At 34.9% G+C, this 14,045-nt stretch overlaps 1 protein-coding gene across 1 annotated transcript in view; it reads left to right on the top strand.

The window, feature by feature from the left end:
* Positions 1-14,045, top strand: part of LOC129065491 (transmembrane protease serine 11C-like) — a 54,435-nt gene that overhangs the window by 32,878 nt on the left and 7,512 nt on the right. Inside the window, exons 6-7 of the mRNA XM_054566733.1 lie at positions 10,232-10,270; positions 13,790-13,961. Of these exons, the coding sequence (XP_054422708.1) occupies positions 10,232-10,270; positions 13,790-13,961 (211 nt within the window). The remainder of the gene's footprint in view (positions 1-10,231; positions 10,271-13,789; positions 13,962-14,045) is intronic.

Genomic DNA, 14,045 nt, shown 5'->3' with positions numbered 1-14,045 from the left:
GTCCAGAGTGTCCATTCTTAACCAAGAACCAATCTTCAGCTCTATAAATCTGTTTTATGAGCAAAATGTTTCTTAAAATATTCTAGGTAGTATAAAAACTTGACCATTGACAATTCATTATAAATAACTCTAAATAGACAAATTTTTTAATAAAATATAAAAATTCTCTTTAAAATTATATTTCTACATAAATCTTTCTCACACTTACCAACTACTTTCCTGATACTACCATGGACATCCATCAATATATAGTTGATAATGTAGTGCCCTTAGGGCACTTGGGAAAATATAGGGTTATTGGTGCCTTCACCAAATGACCCCAGTATTTGGGATTTTGAACTCTTATTCTTTATATTTTATTTCTTTCTCATACTTCAGTGTCAAGCAGAGTTCTTGCTGTCACTTCTATTTTTCCCTATCTTCAAATTCATTCTAAATATTTTATAATAACATATAAGAAATTAGAAAAGCAAACAGTCTTTAAATGAGCATGTGTTGAGCCTCCTTATTTAATTATATATGTTTTAGTGAGTTGATATCTATCTATCGATTGGCTCCTCAGATACCCTTGTTTCCTGATTCTTGACTTTATTCCAGAGAAAATGTTGTGCAGTCTTCTGAGAGAGGTGGAGCACTATTCCTGTTGGTATTTCAAAATATCTTTCAATAAAGCCAGGAATTCATTTAAAGTCATATTTTTAAGTGTTTTTCAAATGCAACCTTGAGTCAGAGTTTGAATTATATGTTCTTGAACCAAACAGCTATATATTAGACACTGTTCAGATACTTTAAGAGAGTTTAATATTAATAGATAGTCATTGCATTAAAGGACTCACTATCAATAAGGCACACAAGACATATAGTCACAAAAATATCCTGGAACCAAGAATGGTTTTCCAAGCTAATTATTTTTATATTCTAATCTGCATGAAAGCAAAAACCATTATAATTTTATAATACTTATTTTTGATAGTCAGACATTGATTTTAAATTATTAATACTACAACACTCCATACAGTGGGCCAATTCAGTTAACCGCCCGCATTACTTGGTTTCATTCATTTGGAGTGACTCAGTTCTAAATACACAAAAAGTCTCTGAGACTTCAGACCAAAATAGACAGTCTATTAATAGACCAGACTTCAGCAGATTTTATTCAGGGGAGTTCTAAATTGATCTTGCCAATTTAAATCCAGTATACCTAGAGTAAGTCCTGAACTCCTGCCATATGCTCTCTACATCACATCCTTTCCTTGACACTTTTGACTGAATTCCCAGTCTTGTTCTCCATTTTAGATAGTTACCTTTATTTTAACTATTTGTGATTTTGTATTTGCATTTTTTGCTAAAACCGAAGTTCTCAGAAACTTAACCCTTAGGGCTGGGTTCTTAATAGCTAGGCTAACTCTTGCTACCTTCCCAGAAAATGCTTGGGTTCTTGTACCCATGAGATTGAACACCTGGATCTCAGATACTACTGTTCTGATTGATGTATAGCATCATCAATCTGAGGTTCAGATACATCTGTGTGATGATTAATTTTATGTGTCAACTTGGCCAGGGCACAGGATGCCCAGTTATCTAGTTAAACATTATTGCTGGTGTGTCCCTATGAGGACGTTTTCAGAAATCATTAGCATTTGAACTGGTGAAGTAAGGAAAACTGTTTTCCCTGCTCTAGGTATCCAATCCACTGAGGCCCTGAATAGAACAAAAAGACAGAGGAAGGGTGACTCCTTTTCTCTGGCTGACTGATTGAGATGGAACATTGGTCTTCTCTTGCCTTTGGACTGAGATTTACACCACTGGAAGTTCAGTTCTCAAGACTGTGGACTTGGACTGGAATTATACCACTGGCATTTCTGGGACTCCGGCTCACAGATGGTAGATTATCGGACTTCTCAACTCCGTAATTGCCCGTGAGCCAACTCCTCATAATAAATGAATTAAGAAATAGGCTCTGTTTCTCTAAAGAACACTGCCTAACACAACCTGCCAGAGTTCATTGCCAATCAATATTGAGCTCAATTAAGTTCAAATTTGCTATGGGCTCTTAGAAACCCCACTTGACTCACATACTCCTAAGAGGCCATCTATACATAAAGCAAGACCAACTTCCCTATCTTCTTTCAAATATGTCCTAGCTTTTTTTCATTTCCCAGAAACCTAATCTTTGGACGCCATAGCATTCCTTATCTCTAACTTGACTGAATTATAACATAATTAAAATTAAGAGTGATAAATTTTAGGTTAAAAAGTTTATACTCTGGTAGAAAGAAAGATTATGACTATCTGGTAGAAATAAAAGTTAAGAGCTATTAAATCATGAAATACATAGCCCAAATTGGCTTTCTAAAATTTTATCTGATAATATTGTGTTAAATGAACAGAGGGTAGAGTCTTTTACCAGAAAAATCAGTTAGAAAGGAATTACATTGGTCCAAACATAAAGAAATGAAAACCTGAACTATAGTGAAAATAATATTAGAAATAATGGACATATGTCAAAGATAATATACTTATAGAACTGACAGAACTTAACAATTATTTGTGAGGCACAGCAGTGAGAAGAACTGAATACAACATCCAAATTTTAAGTCTAAGTGATTAGTGGGATGAAAACTTCATAGAGAAATAAGAGGCAATGGAGGAATGAATTATAGGTGATAGGCTTAAATTTTGAGTATTAGAATATTTATCTCCAGGGAGTTATTTATCAAGCATTTGAAGATAAAGTATTGGTCCTCCAGAGGAAGCTTGGGACTAAAATCATAAAAACACATATGATAGTCATTCCCAGAAGGTGAGAATGAAGTCCTACAGAAGGATAAAATTGCCAAAAAATATAGAAAGATGGGAAAAAGGAGAGTCAAAATGATGAAAGAACCAAATGCTGGCAAGGATGTGAAGAAACAGTCATACAATGCCCATGGAAATGTAAAATGGTACATTCACTCTGGAAAACTGTTAAGTAGATTCTTAAAAAATTAAACAGTCAACTACCATACAACCCAGCAATTTAATGGCTTTCAGAAATCTGAAAATCTTTTTGATTCTGAAAATATCATTATGGAGTTACTCCTACTAAAACATAATAATGATTTTATTTTAGTGCACTGAAATCTTTTGATACTCATAAACACTTTAGATAAGATTGTGAGGGTACTAAAATTATTAGAAAAAAAAAAGCACTGTGATTCTTCTTTCATATGACTATTTCTTTCCTCCTTCTCTTCATACAATAAATATTAAATACTACCATATAATAAATGCCCATTTTAACTTTCCCTTTAAAGTGATTTCTTTTTCTAAGATACACACTCAAGGGCTTTCAAAAAAAAGTCAGTAAGGACAAGAAAAAGCATTCAAAATATTAATAGCTCTATGTTAGGAAGCAATATCTTTACCAAGTCTGTCAACTCTGGCCAGATAGAACTTTAAACTTAAGACTTCAGAAATTTCTTCCAAACTAGCTTTTCCAATCTTTGCACACTGTACATTCTGTATCTCTTATTTACAATTTCTGAGAAAATACAGAAGAATCCTATGTGTTCTGAGTAAGGGAAGAATAGTTGTGGTTTGTGTTTAATGATAGCTTACTTGTGCAACCTCAAAAACCATGTAATTATAATGAATTTACTCATAAGTATTGCATAAAATAAGTCTATAAATTAAGTTATAGTTGTAATTGGGTCTATTAACCATTGCCTAAATATTTTTATTTTTGTGTAGTTTTTCAAATAAATATAGTTTCCAGAAGAAATCTTTTTTTTTTAAACTATAGGAAAGATACATTTATTTATTTTTTGATCTTTAAAATCCAATGTTATTCTTTTTTAAAACTGTGGAGGATTTTTATAAAAATCTAAACCTAAAAGAGGATATGCCGGAAAGCAAGGTGTTAACAGACTGAGAAAAATGCTTCCAAAAATTCAACATTTTTCAAAAGTTTTTTTAAACCATTAGATCTGCAGGTCTACAACCCCACAAATCTTAACTGACATTCCCCTTCCCTCTGAGATTCTTGAAATTCTAACAGTAGCTACTATTTGAACTTGAGTGTCACGCATTGTGTTGGCCATAGTAATTAAATGCAAGAGGTACCACCTCATCTTACAGACGAGAAAACCAATAATGACAGGTTTCTTAAACAGCTAGTAAGTGGGAAAAACGGACTTTGAACCAAAGCTGGGCATATATATTCTAGGCCACTCTTTGTAAGACCTTCAGGTAATTCAAGAGGCAATCATCAACGGTAAAACCTCCACCAAACCTTCTAGGGCACAGTAGAAAAGCAGAATCTTAAAGTCACAGCAACAGGAGATCAGAATACACCGAAAAGGGCATAGGAAGGGCGGGTTATAACACAAAGCCGGGAAGCACACGAATTCCCGGCAAGGTTGATGGCAGGGGTGAGCGAGCGGAAAATTAACTCCGCCTCGCCACCCTCGAACACTTAACTTCAACTTGTTCCATCATAGTCTCTCCCAGCTAAACATCCAGCCCCTGCCCACCCTCTTCCCCCTTCCCTCCCTGACACAGCCTGTGGCCTAGATGCGAAAGCACGGGGGAACTGACTCCAAGGCCGAAGGCCCAGGCCGCTAGGATACACGTTAAGACGTTGCCCCACGTCCTGGAGCAGATTGGCCGCCTGCTGACGATAAGAAAGTTCTTTATCTAGGTCCAGGCCCAAACGACAGGATGGGCTATTTTCCAGCTGTTCTCGAGTAAAATACCACCGTTTGTTGTTGTTCTTCCTCTCTTCCTCCATAGTGCTTCAACCAGAAGGCAGCGGCGAAGGCTGCAAGCGCTGCCTAGCGTCACTTCTAGGAAAGATACATTTAAAACAAGCACCTTGAAATAAGTTCCAGAGAAAACTTACGTTGTTCACAATAAACAAATGAATATTACCAGGTGATGGTTATTTTGTATAAAAATCTACTAAATTCAGATTGACATGAAGCTAAGGCATTTACTGAGGAGAGGTAAGAAGGAAAACTTCTTGGAGCAGCTAACTTTTAAGATGAATCTTAAAGAAAGCAATGGGCGTGAACTGAAAGGAATCACAAAGTGTTCTTTGCCGGATGAAACAGCAGAGCTGCGTCATCATATGCAGACCTTCACAAGGTACCTAGAGAGCCAAGCTAGAAACTTCTCAAACTGAAAGTGCTAATTCTAAATATTAACTTTCTGTCCAACGTGTTTTCAGAAGGGCCCCTAAGAAATATAAGGACAGCTTTTCAAAAGAATAAGACAGGTTACTGCTTACATTGTCTACTGCTCACTATATCAACATAGCTGTCTAAATATGCTCCTCAGTACATCTTGCCCTCTCTGCATCACAGTAATCTCTTGTGCTGCTTCCAAAGCTTAAGATCAACAAATGACTAAGTCATAGGAAAAGCATATATTTTACCAAATACAAATAAATATTTCTGATTTTTTGTATTTCTTAAAATCTACAGAAAAATAAAAAAAAAAGTTGGAGCACAGTTCTAGCTTAAAAAAAACTACCTGAATATACAGCTGGTTATTAAGTTTAATCAACATATAATTTTAATTAATTAAATCTTAATTTTTTTTATTTTATCTTCAAAGTCAAAATGTCAAATGTATTGAAGATATATACTGTGAAAAACATATCTACATTACTCTGAGGAATGAAAACTGATACTCAATATCTAAACATAGATAAACTTTTCAGTCTAACTAGCTTAAAGAAAATCATGTACTGTTAAATATGCAGCCGGTGACTAATTAAAGGCTGTAGTGAGTAAAGCATTCAGGTTTTGATCAGCCTCAATCTAGGTCCACCCCTTATTCCTTTGCCCTTTTAATGCAGACCAGTCCCTCTTTTTTTTTAGTTAAAATCTTATGAATGAATTTCCATAATGGAAAATAATCATTTCTGTGTCATAAAACAATTTTATCATAGTTACCTTGCTTAGTAAATATAGTTTTAAAGTTGTCAGGAATCTACCACATGAACATTTAAAAATACCCCATAAAATATATTTCCTAAGAGAATTCAGCTGATATTCTCCATATTTTTAATGTTAGAATCCTAGAAAAACTATCTGAAAATTAGGAATAATGAAGTAGTGTAGTATGTAGACTCATGAAAAGTAATAAACTCACCTGAGTTAAAACCCACAGTATATGTAAAATTTATATTATAAACATACTGCTACTGTAAAACTCTTCCTTATAGTTTAGAATCACACAGTTTAGTTGATTATTATGTTTCAGGCTTCTTTTTTCAAGGAATACAATAGTCACTGGATAACAGACTTTTAGGCAGCTCTCACTCTTTTGAATACACAAAAGATGCATTTCTCGCTTCCTAACCCCAGAAAGACACCAAATATGAAACAATTAGAGATCCAAAAGCCCATTCAGAGAGTATTTAAGCATATTTTCTAATCTAATCTTCAACAGTAAGTGAATTATGCTTATTTTCTCCCCAGTAAACTTAATTTCTTGATTAATTTTGTTATCAGCTGTTCTTATTCCCCAGTCACTGCTATATATTAAGTGACTTTTCTTGGTATATCTACTTTTCTACACACACATATGTCACAATATTTATCACATAATATTATATTGTCTACTTAGTTGTTTATGTCTTCCACTAAGTTCAACTTCATCAAGGACAGGGGCCATGTCTATTCTACTTTGGCCCATGGGAGAAGACCTATACACATTTGCTGGGCTGTTTATAAAATTGCTTTGTCCTGAAATTAACAGCTGAAGGAGACAGCCACAGACAGTGGATTCCTGGAAGTCTCAAACAGACTGCCTAAGGTCGGACAGGGTCAACATCTGACATCATCAGAGGCAGATACAGAAAGTAAAAACAGCAGTCTCCCCATAGAAGTTCATACCACAAAGTTAGGAAATCAAGACAGATCAACTTAAGAAGTAGAAGCAAAAGAGAAGAGTCTCACAAATAATTGGAAGACAAAGAAATATGCCCCACTTGAAGGGAAAGGAGGAATCCCCAGAAAGAGAACTAAATGAAAAAGAGGCAAGTAAACTATCAGCTATAGAGTTCCAAACAATGGTTCTAACGAAGCTCAATGAGCTCAGTGAGCTCAGACAGAATTATCAAAAACTACAGGGAAACTACGAGGAACTTACTGCAAATTATATCAGCATGAAAACGGACATAGAAACTACCAATAAGAGACAAGAGGAAATGAAGAATACAATTTCTGAATTGAAGAACACAGTAGAAGGAATCAAAAGCAGGCTAGGTGAAGCAGAAGATTGAATCAGTAAGCTGGAGGACAAGGTAGAAAAAAGCTCCCAGAAAGAACAAGAAAATGAAAAAAGACTCAAAAAGAATACAGAGGCGTTTAGGGAAATACAGGACAACCTGAAACATAAGAATATCTGTATAAGAGGGATACCGAAGGAGAAGAGGAGCAGGAAGAGATAGTGAACCTGTTTGAAAAAGTATTGATGGAAAACTTCCCTAATTGGAGGAGAGAAAAAGTCACACAAGTTCAGGAAGCACAGAGGGTCCCATTCAAGAGGAACCCAATGAGGCCCACTCCAAGACACATCATCATTAAAATGGCAAATATCAAAGACAAACAGAAAATCCTAAAGGAAGCAAGAGAGAAATAGGTAGTAACATATAAGGGAGCCCTGATATGGCTAGCATCACACTTCTCAACAGAAACACTTCAAGCCAGAAAGGAATGGCAAGAAATATTCCAAGAAATGAAAAACAAAGGCCTGCAACCAAGACTGCTCTACCCAGCAAGACTCTCAGTTAAAATGGCTTCCCAGACAAAAGAAGGCTACAAGAATACACCTCCACCAAACCAGCACTGCAAAATATGCTAAAGAGACTGCTATAAGATGAAGAAAAAGTTTCTATGAATACCCAGTTTCTTTCAGAGTTGCCAATACTTGATATTACCAATATTTTTAACACTCATTAATCTGATTGTGACAGTGATGTTATTTTAATTGTTCCTTTACTATTTGTTGAAACTAAACCTGTTTTAGTATATTTCTTGCCTATTTCTATTATTTTTTTAAAAAGCTTTAAATGTCTTTTTGGTACTCTTTATCCATTTATTGATTAAAGGTTTGTAGAACTTTTTTCCCCTAAAAAAAACCAAACCTATTAATCATGTTTTAGATGTGTTGCAAATACTTTTCTATTCTATTCCTTGTCCTTTCACTTTTTTATATGTATATTTCTATATAGTTAAATGTTTAGTATAGTCATATTGTCAATATTTACATTATAGCTTTGAATATTTTACTTCAGGTCATGAAAAATATTAGTTCTATTTTCTTCTAAAACTCCTTATATTCTACATATTGATTTTTAACTCACCTGAATATTTCTTGTATAAGGTGTGAAATAGGGCTCTATATTTGTTTTATTTCAAGTAATAATGGCCCATGCACCTTATTTGTTGAATAAGCTTTATTTTACCCATTAATTTAAAATATCAACCTAATCATATATTATATTCTTAGACAGATATATACGTTTGTCTCTAGAATGTTCTTTATATTTTGTCACTTCCTTTATATTGTACTTTGTAAACAGAGTATCTTCAGATACAGCATTGACTCATTGATTTAGCGGTAAATCCATAGGAGTTCCAGCCTTTGAGTGTGAGCCAAGGGACTTAAAAGGAGGGAAACACAGTGACTCAGACCAAAGGAGTTATGGTTTAAATCATTTCCTCATTCATTGTACTTGTCTGTCTTCCACCTGCGCAAACAATAGTTATTCTATTAAACTCTAGGATAATATATACAACTATTACAAGTAAATTATAGCCCTGGCAGGTGTGGCTCACTGGTTGGAGCATAGTTGTGCAGCCAAAGGGTTGCAGGTTCAATTCCCGGTTGGGGCACATACTTAGGTTGCAAGTTCATCCCCAGAATCATGATTCTCAGTCTCAGCATGGAGCCCCAGCCTGGGTGTGTATGGAGGCAACAGATGGATGCTTCTCTCTCATCGATGTTTCTCTCTCTCCTTTCCTCTCTCCCTTCTCTCTCTCTCTCTTAAAAAAAAAAAATGAAAATGTCCTCATGTGAAGATTTTTTAAAAAAGTAAATTGTAAGTCAGAAATATTTCTTTCCTTCAGCAAGTCATGCATCAACAAAGAAAATCTCAAAGAGGAAAGTTCTAAAAACATGGGAGAGTTCCTAAATAATTAGTTCTTAAGGTATAGGAATTAACATTTTTTCCATTCAAATTAAACAAATTTATTTCCCAAATATTAATGTGATTTGATATATTTTACCAACCACAAAAAGGTCAAAATTAAACTCTAAAGGTAACATGTTGAACAAAAATTAGCCTCTGGAAGGCAGTGATGAGGGATTAGATGAAAATATGCCACCTTCCTATTTTAGTAGGTGTGGCACATATGTCCTCATAGTCCATCTGACTGCTGAATTGCTCCTGATTTTTTTGTTCAGACAGGTTGACTTTCTGGTAAAGGATTCTTTTGTCTCCCTGGTTTGTTGTGCAAGCTAATGTAAGAGTATGTAACTGTAATTAGCATATGGAACTGGATACTCCCTCCTGGATTTATAGAAACCCAAGAGCATAACAAAATTAACCATTGGCACTTATAGTATTTAATTTATAGAGCAACCAAAGATCCTTTCTTGAAAAGAAACATAAGTAGAAATGGCTAGTGGACTTAAGTTCTCTGAACCTGAAATTTGAAATTTATCAGGATTCATTTGTTCACTCTTTCCTCACATACCTCCCTCATAAATTGAACAAGTTTACAATTTTGCAGGGATGTGGAATTTTGCAATTTTGCAGAATTGTCTGGAGTAAATCTCACCCTGTGATGTTCTCTAGATGCTAGAAACAAGTCGATAATGTTAAAGTCTGCTTTATTACTAAAGCAAAAAAAAAAATATTATCCAAAATTAATGCCATACTTAATTAAATGTCCTGAATAATTAAAAAATCACACAAAGGGAATTAGTTTTAAAAGGATCAAAATTCATAAAAATTATTTAGTATGGGTAACTAGAGAGCCTTTTTAGAACAGAAAAATGAACGCTAAGATTTTGTTACTCTCTATACTAATCTATAAATATAAAAATTATATAGTCAAGGTTGAATAAATGCATAAAATGCATAATAACTTATTCTCAACAGCAAAGTAATTAATATTAAAATAATGTGTTTATAAATGTAAATATTTCCATTTTCTTTTCCCTTGACTTTTAGACATGGAAATACCGACAGCAGAAAATCTTCTCCATAACTGTAAGTTCATCATCAAAGAGTCATTTTCCAGTGAATCTTAATTCCTTGGATCACAAAAAGACCTCCACTTGAGAGTCAATGTGGTATTCATAAATGTGCGATGGGAAGCCTGGTTTTAGAAACTTGTGTGACGGTGACTGTAGTTGGCCTCAAAATAACTGATAACATAGATTTAAAATGAGGACTACATTATCACCTGCCATAATGCAGAGGGGATCTAGGGATACACAGTGATAATGAAGAATTAGATTCTAAAACCAGCTTCACATCAGTTTTGAGCCCCAGATCTGTCATTTCCCACTGGATCAATTTATACAAGTTCTTTAACCTCTCAAACCTTAAGTTCCAAGTTGTTATGGACAAAAAAGAATGTAGCACAAGTAAAGTACTTACAAGAATTCAAATACTCCTCCCTTTTCCACCTGGATACCTGTGTGAAGCCAGTTTTTCTTTAATACTTTTTCCAAAACAACTTATCACAATAGGTTGAAACAAGAAGCAGATATAAGAATTCAGTCATGTTTAATTAAGACAGACTTACAAAACAAAACAATACTACTATTTTTCTCTAAATTATATTGTTTTGAAAATAATTTTTCAAAATAAAAATGTCTAATTTATGCTAAAAAGAAAAAAATATACAGTTTATAATAAGCACTCAATAGATGTCAGCTATTTGATTTTCTATATTGCCTATGAAAACTTCAGATTTAGGAATTCACTATGGAATTCTGATCCTACACACCAAGCTTAGTGAGCTGAAAAGTTAGCTGCCTTGCATGCAAGCAGCTTCCTGGCCCGCCAAGACATCTGCTTCTGTTCTCCCAGCAGCTGCCCTGGGATATGTGATCCCCAGGGTTGCTACAACCTGATGTAGGCTCTCAGAAAACACTGTTTTCTTCCAGGGAGCAAGACTGAATGGGATAGCTTGGATTAGAAGAATCTCCCTCCAGAGCCAGGTGACACTGACCCTGGTGGCTCTTAATTCTCCTTGAGTCACAGCATCATTATTTCTGAGCAACCTGGGCAAAACTTAAACACAAAGCTGTATTAGATTAGTTTTCTCTTTGATATATTTTTGACTAAACAATCCTCAAGCAACTTAATAAGATATCTTAAAGTCACTTATTCCAATTAAAATTTTAGTACTGATGTGATCAAAATCTACAATTAGGAATTTGTCAGGTTGGTGGAGGAGAGGTAGTCAAGAAATGACAAAAAGCAGTGGTAAGAAAAAGATCAGCCAATTTGTCTATTCCCCAGCTGGACCACTTAGCAACCATCCAGGTCAGTATTCTGAATGTGACTTGGCCAGAGATTTTGATTGTACCTTAAATAAAAGGGAAGAAGGGAGACATAGGCAAGCAAAACCAAACAGGGTTAAAGAAAAAATAGAGTTTTGGTACATGACATAAAGTATTTAAGTGCAGCAATAAGTGATGAAGTACAAGTCAGAAGGATAGGGAGCCTGTAAGAACTTGATAAATTCTCTGATGTTCCTAAAAGTATCGGCCAAAGAATCTTCATTATATTCCAAAATCCTTCAAAAGTACCATATGACCTCTTTTGACATAACAAAAGCTCCAAGTAGCTTCGTAAAATTTCAGCAAGGTAATAACAAGGTAATACTGCACAGGTAGCAACTGAAAGCTTAACAGAGAACTCTAATGGCAGTTGATGCATAATTATAAATTAGATTAAAATTCCTGAGTAAGAGCAAAAACAGGGAAGTTAAGAATGGCCCAGGGCAGGTTCTCCTAGCTCACAGAGAATTATCTTTGTTTTTATATCCCTTTGAAGGAAGTTGAGTAAAAGCCAACTTCCTTTAGGAGTGTTCCAAACAGAAGGGAAGATAGGGAGGGACCATTATACCTTTGGGTTCTGGATTGTTTGTTTTATCCTCTGTAGGTGCCATGATTAGGGAGTAGAAGGAAAGAGGAAAGGAAAAGGGAGTTACATTCAATGAGTCAATGTGAGAGCTCTCCCATCAAAAATAGCAATCACAAAGGCTGTTTCAGCTAAGTGATTTTTATGGAGAGGATAACAACTGAGGTTCAGGTTGCATCACAGAGGACAATCTAGAATCAGAAGCAACATACAAACTTGAAGACTTCAGAGGGCTAGTGAAGGTCCTTTAAAAAGTCTTCATGTCCTTCCACTTTGCTTCTAATTTCTTTCAACCCTCAGGAAAGAATATCTCAAGATACATCTTGTCACATAGAATTAAAAACATCTCTGTAAAGCAATTGACCATCTAACCCTTCCAATTAATTAAAACCCCATTCTTGATACAAATTCCTTTCTCTAAGTTTCTCAGCCTTAATACTATTGACATTTTGGGCCAGGTAATTGTTTCAGGGGCAGTCCTATGTATTACAGAATTTTCAGCAGCATCTGCAGCCACTACTCACTGGATACCAATATCACGGTTATTATAACAAAAATGTCTCCAGTTATTGCCAAATTTCTCCTGTGGATGGAGAGTGGTGTGCAAAAGTGACCTTGATTAAGTGCCACTATTTTAATCTATGCTCACTGCATTATGGCAAGTTTTCTGCACTCTCTAAATGTTTAGGAACATAACACATTGCAGAAAAAGGTTTTGCAGTCAAATATATTTATTTCAAGATGTCTCTTGGATTAATAGACTATATAGACTTCATTTCTACAAACATTTGTTGAACTCCTTTTATGCAATAGATTCTCTGGGGTAGCTCCTGGAGATACATTTTTTTTTTAAGATATGGTTCCTGCCTTCTTAAAATATTTATCAATGAACCTGATAATATTTGGTAAAAGATACCATTAATTGTTAAGGTATAAGCTCAGTGCTTTATTTGGAATAACATGAAATAGTCAAAAGAAACAGAATGAGTCATATAATAGTGAAGGCTTACTATTACTGCAGGTTTTCTTTAAAGAATTAAGGGTCAAGCAGTTTCTTTGGATTTATTGACATGAAAACAGTTTTGATTTAGATAAGCTTTCAGAAATGGTTGACTATCTTTGTGTGTTATTCCCTTTACCCAGGTGTTGTGCGTTGTAACTTGAGTATGAATACATTTCAGTCTATTCTGTCTCTCATAAATATCTCATTCATGTTCACATTCATTCACAATTTCTTATGAATGTTTCATAGCAATCATTACTTTAAACAACTGCTCATGCAATTAAAAAGCACACATTTCTGGATGCAACTCTGTAATTGGTTATACAATTATTATCTTCCAAACGTAAACATTTAATTTCACCTACCTCTTACAACAAGCAAGTCCACACAGACAAATAAAGAGCGTTATGTGAGTGATGAGGATGGGGGAGGAAAATGTCAATTTATATTGAATTCTCAGAAAATCTCATGTCAGTAGTAAATTAGTCCCAACTTCTCCCAAACTGTGTGAGCTTTTCCTCAATTAATAGTTAACAGTTAAATGTATTATGGGGAATTTGTTTACTATAGCAGTATATGCATAAGCAATATTAATATCATGATATGCTAATGAACTCTATTTTGAGCAGGTTGTGGACAACGCACAATAACTCCCTCTGGCAACAAGGTAGCAGGGGGCGTGAACGCTGAGGAGGGAGAATGGCCCTGGCAAGCTAGCCTTCAACAGAACAGTGTCCACCGATGCGGAGCCACTCTGATTAGTAACAGCTGGCTTGTCACTGCTGCTCACTGTTTCATAAAGTAAGTTCTGAACCACATAAAGCCTCAAAGCATGCAAGTACTTAAAGTTTGATGCATACAAGAATATGGCACACAGCAATACTT

The sequence above is a fragment of the Pteronotus mesoamericanus genome, unplaced genomic scaffold (genome assembly GCF_021234165.1).
Source record: "Pteronotus mesoamericanus isolate MK-2021 breed Mesoamerican mustached bat unplaced genomic scaffold, CSHL_Meso_final contig_180, whole genome shotgun sequence".
Classification (NCBI taxonomy): domain Eukaryota; kingdom Metazoa; phylum Chordata; class Mammalia; order Chiroptera; family Mormoopidae; genus Pteronotus; species Pteronotus mesoamericanus.
The sequence above is the reverse complement of the archived record's forward strand: the minus strand, read 5'-3'. Positions and strand labels throughout refer to the sequence as shown.